Genomic DNA, 11,528 nt, shown 5'->3' with positions numbered 1-11,528 from the left:
TTCCTTATCTTCTGTTAGCAATCGCCTGCAGTCCTTAAACCAAAAGTCCCACCTCCTTTCTGACAGAGGGAGAAGGGAGTCAGCAAGCTTAGAACACTGTGTTTGAATCTGAGGTTTGATTTTAAAAACAAAGGGTTTTGAGGATATGCAATGCCACCCACCCACCCACCCACCCATTACTCTGTTGAAGTCTGCTACAGGAGTTCTACTGTATTCTGGGGGCTGGCCAATCGTTTCTTTTCTTTTTGGAGCAGAACTCCTCCCCTTCTGTAGGCCCAGGCTTACTAGCTATATTGTAGCTATTCTCTGCAGCCTCTGAGAGCAGATTCAGATCTGCTGCTTTGGCGTGGTGGGGCTGCAAACAGTTGCCTGCCATGGAGTCCCAAGATGCAGCTGCTCAGTCTCTCCGGGCCCCCAAATGCTCACGCTGCCGGAACCACGGCTTTGTGGTACCCGTGAAGGGCCATGCAGGCCACTGCCGCTGGAAGCAGTGCCCATGTGAAAAATGTGCTCTCATTACTGAACGCCAGAAGATCATGGCTGCGCAGAAGGCCTTGAAGAGGCAGGGACCGGACTCCCCACTCAGGGAAATGTTGCCACCTGGTCAGCACAGTCGCAGCGATGAACAGGTGGCAGCCACAGGTGGCGGCAGAAAGTGCTTCAGGCTGAATCTTTCAGAACCCCACACCCAGGGGTCTGTTGTGCAGGAAGGAGCTAAGGTGACTTCTGCAGCAGTTAGCCACTGTACGAGGACAAAGACTGCCAGGACACCACCCAAACCCAGCTCTCCAACCTTCATAGACTTAGGTATGTGGCCCAGCTTAAAGCAATGCTTCAAACAGGCTGATGTGTTCATAGCCATTATTTATTTTGCATATATGCACCTTTGCAAATGTTCCACCTGCTCTGCCTCAATAATTTCTGTTTTCTGTTGTTGAGATTTGGCAATTGTGCTATTTGGGATTTCTTCTTCCCTGAAAAGATAGTATGGACTTATTTATTAATTTTGCAGTTCCATATCCTGCTTGAGGACTTTGTAGCTGCAGGAATTTAGTCTTGGAGGCTGCTTGACCATGTTTCATTGTTGCAGAAAAGAGAAGAAAGAAAAGCCACCCCACAAATCTATGCAGCCGGTCTTTGTTTTAAGAGTGAAATGAGCTTGCAGCAGGCCCTGCACAGCACTGAATTGCCAATAGAGCAACAAGACTAGCCCAGAGTCTGGACTTAAAATGAAGTTTGTTGTAGTTTACAGACATCTCCTTTAGCAAGGGGAATATATCACAGCCAGTGCAAATAAACTGGGAAGTTACTGCCAGATTTGTTAGGACCAGGTGCATAAAATATAAAAGAGAAAAGCAAGCCTGGGATTTGACTGTCATCTTATGAAAATTTATTTTTGCAATGAAAGTGGGCCTCATATGTGGCTGCTTTTACAAATATCTAGAGCTGCAGTGAATTTTGGGAGGGGGAAAATCAAGATCTAACTTTGCAAAAATAAATTTTATTTTACAATACTTAGAATACTCATACCAATGACAAACGTTGTTGGTCTCTAAGGGGCTACTGGAAGGACTTTTTTTATTTTGTTTATATTTTTTTGGTCAGCTTTCTCATTATTGAATTTAAGGGTTAAATTAACAACATGAAGTTTAGAAAATGTTAACTCTAGCAAGTTGATAGCAATACTGCCTTAAATAAACAAGCTGTAAGTAAAAGAAATTTCTCAAGAACATATATGTTGCAAAATGTTGTATTTAAGCTCTGCAATTTTCCTCAGTTTTAAATTTTCAGAACATGTTGGTTCAGTTCTAAAAAATATGTGGTTAATATGACTTCAACATGCTCTCTAGCTGTTTAATTCTATTATCTCTGTTTTGTGCTATCTTTAATTGTGATTTGCCATCTACTGGTTTGTCAGTGTACTAAACACTATTAAAACAGCCTGCATGTTATTCTTTTATTTAGACTTAGCATTAAACCTGTGTGCTTGCTTTCAAATGCATCAGGTTGTTTTGTTTTGTTTCGAAATACCAATAAATCTTCCAGCCACAAGTGCTGCAAATTCAGAAGCCCTGGTAGTGTTTAACTTTGCTTCGATACTACATGGTGTCTAGAATCTTTTAATCTGTGACTAGGAATGGTGTCTCTGGACATTCTCCAGCTGGGTGGGAGCTGTTTATCCATTAGTACCTCTACATAGTTGTAAGAACATTTAATAACCCAGCCAGAGGCGTAACTAGGGTCTTTTGCACCCTTCGCAAGGAGCTGTGTTGGTGGCGCCATCCCCAGAAAAAAAACTGACTTTACCATAATAGCCGGATTAGAAATTGCTGCATTTTATGGTACCCAAGTACTTGAAGTGACCAGAGTGAGTGAGAGGCTTGGAGGAAGGGTGAAAACTCCTGCATGCCTTTGTTCCGTGGTGCAATGAGGATGGGAAGCTTGTCCCACTTTTGATCTCACCACGACACATTCCAGTCTCCACCTTGCCATTTCTCCCACAGCTCAGCTCCCCGCTCTTGTCTAAATTCACAACTTTACACAGATAGCTGGAGAAAGATTTCTGGGGTGATTATTGCTTCTCCCTGGGCCCATGCCTGCACCTCCAGCGAAGGCCTGTTTCACCAACCCCTAAGTACACTCTGAACCCAGCTATGTAGTTACAACCCAATTGTGAGGTTCTTTCCCACAGACCTGGCAATTTGCCCCAGTGCAGTGGAGTTATGACCTTCTCCCCACGTTTTGGCAATTTAAGCATCCTCTTAGCTGCACAGAACTGGTCCTGGATAATCATCTCCTACAACATTGGGAGGATATCTAAAAAGCACCTACTCATGAATGTTCAAATAGTGGAAGCACAGCATTTTCAAGATGCTAAAATACATGGAAATCTTACATATATTGTTTATAACACTATTCCGTTCAACTATTCTATTTCTCTGTAGACCAGCCTCAAGGATGTGCCGCTGTGGGCCCAGAATCTGTGGAGAGGGAGCCTCCCAAAGTGTATCCTGGGTATTCTGGGATGTACCCTTACCATCCATTTTCTGTTGGATTTGCTATCAACCAAACAGGCTACAGAGGCCCTTCACCTGCCTCCGTCTTACCCCTGCAAGCAGGTTTCAGGCACTTTCCTAGCAATCATGGGCCAGGAGGTGTTGCTTCTATGCCAGTAAGTGATGTTTTATCCATAATGCTGCTTAATGCAAGCTCTGCTTGAATGCAGGAACTCAGGTCTTGAAATATACTTGCAGAAAGAAAGAAAGAAAGAAAACCCTTTGCCTCTGGTTGCATTGTAGGTAGACAAAACAAAAAAGCGGTAAATTTCAGGGTTATACAAAACTTGTCCCTTTACAGTACTTTTATTGAGTTTTCCACCTTTCCAACTCCTGGTCCTGAATATAGATAATATCTCTGGGAGTGGTTTAGATAGGCTACTATTAGGAACTGTACAAACTGGATACACACTGGAGTGAGCTTCCAGACAGGCAGCTCCTAGCACCATCCAGTCATGGCTTTTCTGCTGTAAGCTACAATTGGAATTGACTTTCTACACTATTACTATATGTATAGACCTGCTATGTTCCATCCTCATCACTGGATGTGAAACAGCTGATGTGGGTAGAAAAGAAGGTCCAAATCATGTGAGCAGCTACTGGAAGCGAAGCATACATTTGTTATACTGATAAAGCAGTCTATAAATTTTGTTAAATGAAAAAATAAATACAGCCTTTGTAGTTGGTGCCATTTTTGCACTTTGCTTAGTTTGGAATCAATATTTAATGCCAGTGTGTATTTTATGGTTATTTACTTTTAATCAAAGCGGTATTATAGTGGTAATAAAAACTAAAAATCTTTCCTGATCACCGCTGTTAACCACATTGCTAAAATGGTGCTGACCACAAAGGGGTTTTTACTTCATAAAAAAATAAAGCCAGAAAAGCATTTTAGTGCTAATTAAAATATCAATTAAAAAACAAGATAAGCAGAGTGCTAAAATTGTTTCCACTACAATGGTAACAGCATATATATGTTGTGATAGATCAATGCCCACAGGAAAATATTGCTGTTCTAAAAAAAATATTTAAGTACTTCTAAGGGCATCCACACCTGTGAAGGTTGTTACTCTACTGTTCTTCTGAAAAAGGTGTCTGTTAGGCATCAGGATGCCTTGTGGAAAGTGATTAATCAATTGAATAATAAAGCCAGACATTTCAGTGTATGTCTGTTCTTCTGAGGAAAGACAGCAGAACAGGAAAAATACAATGCAACAGCTGTGTAGCTGTCTTGTAAAGAGTAAGTGAACAAAGCATGACTATCGCACACAAAATGCCAGGTGTGGAAGTACCCTAAATGTGATTTAACCGCTACTTTTAACAGATATGTGCATCCAAGTTCAGGTGTTCTCCTTTGCTTTCGGTGGGGTACATATTTGGTGGTTCACTCAGAAATGATCCTCATTTGAAATACCCAGCTCCTAGTTGGCGCAAAATATAGTGTATCCATACACTGATAATTGTTTCTTCAAAGTGAAAGTAAATCGGACAGAATTTGACAGAAGTGGTTTCAAGGTATCTACACTAGAGGAACCCACATCAGAAATTGAACCTGCCAGATAATTGAACTAATAATTCCCTTGGGGTTTTAGGGGAATTTTTTTAAAGTACATATTGCAACTGGCTCCTGTTAGGGCACATGTACATGGAGAACTTTGCCCATGTTCACAGTTTTGCACTTGAATGGAAGCCCAGGACCCTGTAAATGGATATGGTATGAAAATGTAAGTGCAGAATGGCTTCCCAGTCTGATGAAAACTGCCATAATTTCCCCACTCAATCTGGAATACGGTAGCTAGGTGCCAAAAAGGACAGGGCTCCTGTAATTTATCAGTAGCAGCTTGTAATGCAAGCCACAGCTGTAGAATTCCCCTCTTCTGCACAACTATTAAAGCTGCAGGACCCTGGACATAAGTTCATAAGGAAAGCCAAAGGCCCATCTACTCCAGCATTCTGTTCTTTCAGTGGCCAGCCAGATGGAAGCTGCAAGCAGGTCCCGAGTGCCATGACACTTTTCCCACGTGTGATTCCTAGCAAATGGTATTCAGAGGTATCCTATATCTGACACTGGAAGTAGAGCATAACCAGTGACCTCTTTTGCTCCTGGTCAACCTACACATAAATCTTTGTAAACAATTCAGAATTATATGATAACAAAACACATTTTGTCTTAGCCTTCTGCCTTTTTATGTATTCAAACTGAAACCAAATACCTTTGTCTCTTTGCCTTCACGCAGATGCAAGATGTAGGTGGAGATTTTTGTCCAGGTTATTACACTCCATTTCCACCTTTTATACCTCAGGGATTTGTGCCAGGGATTCACTACATTCCGCCACCTCTCTCACTGAATGTTGTGGCTGAAGCTGCAAAGGAAACATCTGGTAAGCATTCAAAAGGTTCCGTTGGTTGCGTAGCAGGTGTGTTGTGGCTGTCCACCCAGCCAGGAAGGGGATAAATAACAACTAAGACAAGTGTGTGGGCCACAGCTTTCACATGACTTACAGTGAGGTAAGCATGGCATTAGGTTAGGATACGTTATCCTAAAAGACTCCTGATATGAATGCTGATACGCCATCCCAGCATGTCTGTTGGGGAATTCCATGGAGGTTGGCCAGTGTGAAAGGACGCCACGTGACAAGTATCCTGCTGGTAATCTGATATGAATAGTGACAGGAGTGGACCGCCTGGGTCAGACCTGGTGGGAGGGTCCCGAAGATGACAATGATTATATATTTATTTATAGTTTCCCTTTCTCCCTGACAGGGACTCAAGGCAGTTTATGGATAAGAACAGCTAAAAGCAGTAGAAAAAAGACTTTAGCAATCCCACCTGCCACTGAATTCAATGTGTTTTGATTATATGCAATTTACGCTTTATGCACTATCCCTGGAATGTATCTCCTGCATAAGTTGAGAGTCGCCTGTACTCTGTACGGACTGGCAGCTGTTCTCCAGTGTAAGGGTGTTGTTGCAGCTACTCTTGAGTAAAGACGCCCAAGTCCGCTCTGTCTTTAAGAGTTTTATTGTGCATAGTATTTACAGTGCAGAGATAGCGGAAAACATGACCGCTCAGTCACTCGCAGAATCCGGGAGTGGACGTTTCCGGCTGCGGGGCCAGCATAAGAGTTTGGGCACCCCGAAACGCCTCCTCCCAACCTTACGTTTGGTGGTGCACCTTAATTCGGGCGCCAGAAGGGGCTGCCTGTTCCCCTCCACCTCTTGGTCCTGGCAGCGCAAGGGCTCTCCCACATCGCTGAGCCCTGACACCTCTGTCCTGTTCACTTCCCGATTCCCTCACCTGACCCACTGCTGCTGCTCTCACTGGGCGAAGTGCTGGTCAGCAAGAGGGGAGGAGGCTCCCTGTACGGAGGGCCCCTGACATCCATACCCTCCAACTCCTGGATTGAAAAATCCGGGATCAGCGGCGGTGCGGCACTGGAAGTCGTTTCTACGCATGTCCAGGCATGCGTAGAAGCGACTTCCGGTGCCAGGCTGCCGGTGTCTGCATGTCTGGGCACCAGAAATCGCTTCTGCGCATGTCCAATGGCCGCCAGCAGGAGCTTTACGGGATATTTATGGGATATAATCAATTTGGGTTAACAGCGAGAAATGGTAACAAAATACGGGGGTTTCCCGCGAAAAACGGGAGACTTGGCAGCTATGCTGACATCCAGAGTTTCAGGCAGGATATTTCCATTACCAGGATACACTAGGCATTGAACCTATAACCTTTTGCCCATGTGGGGTGTGTTTTACCACTGAGCTATAGCACTTCCCTCTAGCATGGTCCTTCTTAAAATATTTAGCTCCTGTTTGCTTTTCTTCTTGAATTGTGGAAATATAAATTAATAGCTGCTTTCAGATTTCGTAAGGTCAAGGAAAAACTGCACACAAAAAAGGAAAAACAACACACACAAAAACCCCTTAAGTGTTGTGTTTACCTTTCTTGGTTTCATGCATTTAGCCCAGTGTAGGGGAAAATCAAGCATACTATGGGCAACCTTTGGCTGGCTCAGAGCTGTGATACAGAAACATTTCCCACAGTTTCAAACATTCACCAACCAGCAAGAGTTAACTCTTCCCTTCAGAAGAACTACTTTTGAAGAACTATTTTTCCTGTTCTGCCACAAACATGGTTGATAGAATCATGCTGAAATAACTCATGAAATAGCTCTTATTTGTATGTTCATGCCTACCTGTTGTTGTTTTTTAAAATCCTATGTATGAAAAGCTAGCACATTAAAAAAAGGCTAGACTTGAAACTCTTTCCCTATACATGTGCTTTGTTTTTGATGCAGAGAAGCACTCACAACTATGTGACCTAAATACATACTCTGAAGCACCACATACTGTTTTGTGTACATAATTAGGTTGCCTGAAAACTGAAAAAATGTTTTCTTCCTAGCAGCAGTTTGTCTCAAGCTGAGAAGGTATGTTTTGAAAAGCTTCTAACTTCAACATGGGAACAAAGTTCATTTTGTAAAAGCACTATACATATGTGTATTCTACTCCTTTGCTTCCAAGATGCTTTTTTTCTAATGGATCTAGCTGATAGTGCTGTGTGGCAGGTACACTTCTGCTAGTAGTGAAATGGTCCTTCAACCCTTGCTTTCACAAGTATCTTTATCTGGTTTAGTCATATGTGGATTTAGTCATATGTATCTTTAGCCAAATGGATTTACAGAAAGTCAGATATCATTGACGGACAATTCTAAGGCATACTCATAGATGACCCAGACTAACAAATCCATTAATTTCAGTAATCTATTCAGGCTATGAGTCAGATACCACCCCAGATTTTTAAGGAACAAAGCCAATCTTTCTATTCTTTTCTCATATTCTATGGCATGAAAGTGGGATGTGGAAATGATTTTTGGAGTTTTAAGTTCTGATGTTTAATTTTTGAGTAGCCACAAGAGGGCAAACTACTTGGAAATTAATCTCAAACTCTTTAGAATTGTTAATTTGGGGGGGGGGGTGTTTGAAACTTTTAAGGATTTAATAGCATCTTTGTAGACTACATAGAGTAAAGTAATAGTTGAATATTTGCAGTAGTATTGGGGAGTTGATCTAATAAGCCACAATCTGGAAACTAGAAAGATACAAGCTATAATAACATGAGGTGATAAGCTTATTTGTATTTCAAATACTGGTATTTGTATGATTCAACATAAAAAATGGGCATGAAATTAAAACAAACAGAGAATTCCTTAGATTAATTGTAAAGAGCAGATTCACACAAAGAACCTGAAATCACTGGATTGTTCTTCTGCTTCTGTATTTCAGCTACACCTGCAGATAGCCAGGATTCTGGAGTGATATCTGAACGCAGCCTGCCATCTTCTCAGGAAGATGCCAGTGGAAAATGTTCCTCAGTGGTGCCATTCTGAAAGTGATGTTTTGTTTTGTTTCGTGTTACTGACTGGTCATGTCAGTATTTGGGTTGGTATTGTTCACAACATTTGGTCTATCAGGTGCTATCCACACAGGAATTTCCACTGCTTGGTGCCTTAGTGCCAAAGTGGAAGTTTACGAATCTTCATAGTCTGTTTCTGACATGCAAGTGGGCAGGAAGTTAATGCAGGCTCAATTCAACTGTAGGCGATCTGATGTGCTCAAGAAGTACATGCGATCCCCAAAGTTGTGTCTGGTCACATCTTCACACCACCTCCCAGCCTGTGGTTGTGAAAGTGGACATTCTAGCCATTTCTAGGCTTGCCAGCTTTTGTTACCTGTTATGTGCTAATGATGGTCTCCATTGCTTGAAAAGTTTCATTTGCTAATTCTTCCATATCAGTCTGGTATTAAAACCCCAGAATCCGGCTAATTCTTTTTCTGACAAGTTGGCAGCCCTACCTTACCCTTGTGCTGCAGCTGTGTATTTCTTTCAAAGTTCAGGAGAGGAATGACAGGGATGGCTCAGAGGCTTTTTTATGTTCCAGTGGGTATTAGAGCTGCAATACATATAATGGGAAGAACCTTCCCCCTAAACAGAAATGTTTATAGGGAAATAACTTGAGTTTCACGGACCTGCTACTGATAACAGACCATGAATAGAATTGTGGTTCATATGGCTGAACAGTTGGGATCAATTTGGGATAGCAGAGTTAACAATTACCACTATGATTAAGGCCCTATCTACACTATACATTTAAAGCAGCGTCATACCACCTTAAACATCCATGGCCTTTCCCAAAGAATCCATCTTACCTGATAGGAAAGGGGGAAGATTTATTTTTGTAATAAATCAGGATAAGGATGAAGAACAGCATTCCGCTTTAATGTGTTCTGTTGTAAAAAGACCAGCTACAAATGTTAGTTTCACTTTCTTTGCTTAAATCTATTAAAACGTTGATATTGATCTTAAGTTTTGAAATGTCACATTTTTGTTCTGAAAACAGACTTCAAATGTTTAAAAGGCTGAGGGGAAATTAACAAGAATACTTTTATCTGAATAGAATTACTGCTACAGTTGTTGAAGAATTAATGAAAAATTCAAACGTATACCTACTTGGCTTACCTAATGAGCAGCAATAGAAGGATTAATAAAAATTTCCTATTTCAAGTGACCGAACAACATCCAAAGCCATTTTAGTCAGGATGTGTTTTGCCATATCACTGTATGGCTGAAATCACTCTTTCATATGACGAATGAGCCAGGATGGACAAATTAGTGTGGCCTAGTGCACTAGGTCAAAATCCACCATGTAAGAAATTATTGTGTGCAAACTCAACCAAAATGTGTGAGAGCTGTGCAAGACTACTTGTGTGAGCATGTGTTACAACTACTTAGGTGAACATGTGTAACAACATGGGAGTATTAACTTCTAGTATTTTATTCTGAATCAAACACTATACAGTATTTAAAAGGTGATCCTGAATTTGAAATTCATAACATTGAAGACAAACAGCAGTTGGATCAAGAGATCATGGATCATTGCTTTGCAATGATGCATGGAGTTCTGCTTGTTTCTGCAGTGCTACAGATGTAAAATTTTGAATTTTCTGGCTTTCAAGTCAATAGTCTATATTCTAAATAACTGTAGTGTATTTAAATATAAAATAATGTTTCTTTTTTGTTTGTTTGTTGATCCATGAGAGTGGACTTTTATGAAGTATAAGTATGAGACAGAGAAGCCAATTGTCATAAGTATTGCAAACTCTTTTTTTACCTAGTCTTGTAGTTATTGGTGCTACAAGAGCCCCAAATCCTGAAATTTATTGTTCATTTCATCAATTAGCTGGAAGATTTTAATTGTAGATTAAAATGTTGGTTTATCGTACCGATTAATAGGACTATCACCCTTTTAAATAAATCTTAGTCAATTAATCATGTTAGTTTTAATCATTTAAATGATTAAATATGTATACATCTGCATTTGAATAAGAGAGCATTGTGGAAAAAAGTATACATAGTTTGAGAGTTCTAGACTCAAAACTGCACCTAGATGCTCAGATATCAATGGTGGCTAGGACTTTTTACCAACTTTGAATTACACGGCAAAAGTCATTTCTTGTTAATTTAAGATTGGATTACAGTACTACACCTTTTAAATATAACATGATTAAAACTACATGGAGCCGTCATTAAATAATGGCCAAAAGGTTCAATTAGTTCAACATGCAACTGCCAGCTATATCACATTATGCCAATCCTTTACTAGCTTCACTGGTTACTGATTTGCTTCCAGCCATGATTCAAGGTGCTAGTTTTGACGTTTAAAATGCTAAATGATTAAGTCTCAAGACTCTGAACCACTGAAGAAAGTTCAGTAAAAACTCTTATTTCAGTGGAGTTTTTCAGGACCGTTTCCTAACTATTTACAAAATTATTTTTTAAATCTGCTGGTGCAGTCTCCATTATTTTTTCTTACTGGCTGGGGTAGGGGTTGCATATGTTTTTGTGCTTTTCTGCTGTAAACTGCCTTGAGTATCTTGCCAGAAAGGTAATGAAGAAACATAATAAACACATCACCCTAGTCCTTGCTCACTGTTAGGCATAATTTTGAATTAGCGTCCCCACTTACTGTGCCTGGCAAGGCTGACAGTCCAGGTTCTTCTCATAATGAATCTGGGGTGTACATCTGATCCTTGGCAATAATTGATGTAGTACAGGACTCGAAAATGGGTCGATTCGCATGTGTGTGTGTGTGTGTGTGTGTGTGTGTGTTGTGGGGCGGAAGGACAGCAAAACAGCCTTGTGTCCTGTAGCATTTTACGGGTTAAGCCTGGAATAGATTTGATTGAGCGGAAAGTGGTGGGGAGAAGTGGAGAACTGACGTCAAAGATCAAGGCTGAACCTTCATCAGAAAGGTGCTACTAATACGCAGGACAGAAGAAGATGCGGCTGTAGAGGAGAGCCGACGGGAAGCAGCCACAGACTCGGCCAGAGGGCGCTGCAGCACCAAAAAGTTGCAAATGCGACGCGGCTTTGCTGTAGTCTAGCAAAGTGAAGCCCAACCTGTCCAGGTG

The 11,528-nt window shown here is 41.2% G+C and overlaps 1 protein-coding gene across 1 annotated transcript; it reads left to right on the top strand.

Moving 5' to 3' along the window:
• Window positions 1-374: 374 nt before the first annotated feature.
• Window positions 375-8,446, top strand: DMRTB1 (DMRT like family B with proline rich C-terminal 1). The gene is made up of 4 exons (XM_060277469.1): window positions 375-807; window positions 2,946-3,172; window positions 5,294-5,462; window positions 8,355-8,446. Exons 1-4 carry the CDS (start codon window positions 375-377, stop codon window positions 8,444-8,446), a joined length of 921 nt encoding a protein of 306 aa, XP_060133452.1.
• Window positions 8,447-11,528: the final 3,082 nt, after the last annotated feature.

The sequence above is a fragment of the Zootoca vivipara genome, chromosome 7, assembly GCF_963506605.1.
Source record: "Zootoca vivipara chromosome 7, rZooViv1.1, whole genome shotgun sequence".
Lineage (NCBI taxonomy): Eukaryota > Metazoa > Chordata > Lepidosauria > Squamata > Lacertidae > Zootoca > Zootoca vivipara.
The sequence above is the reverse complement of the archived record's forward strand: the minus strand, read 5'-3'. Positions and strand labels throughout refer to the sequence as shown.

What these genes read in the sequence shown, in the direction of transcription:
- DMRTB1 (XM_060277469.1), top strand. Translation starts at nt 375, where the DNA reads ATGGAGTCCCAAGATGCAGCTGCTCAGTCTCTCCGGGCCCCCAAATGC. An exon ending in TCCAACCTTCATAGACTTAG is followed by an intron (nt 808 to 2,945) that starts GTATGTGGCCCA and finishes ATTTCTCTGTAG; the next exon opens with ACCAGCCTCAAGGATGTGCC. An exon ending in GAGGTGTTGCTTCTATGCCA is followed by an intron (nt 3,173 to 5,293) that starts GTAAGTGATGTT and finishes GCCTTCACGCAG; the next exon opens with ATGCAAGATGTAGGTGGAGA.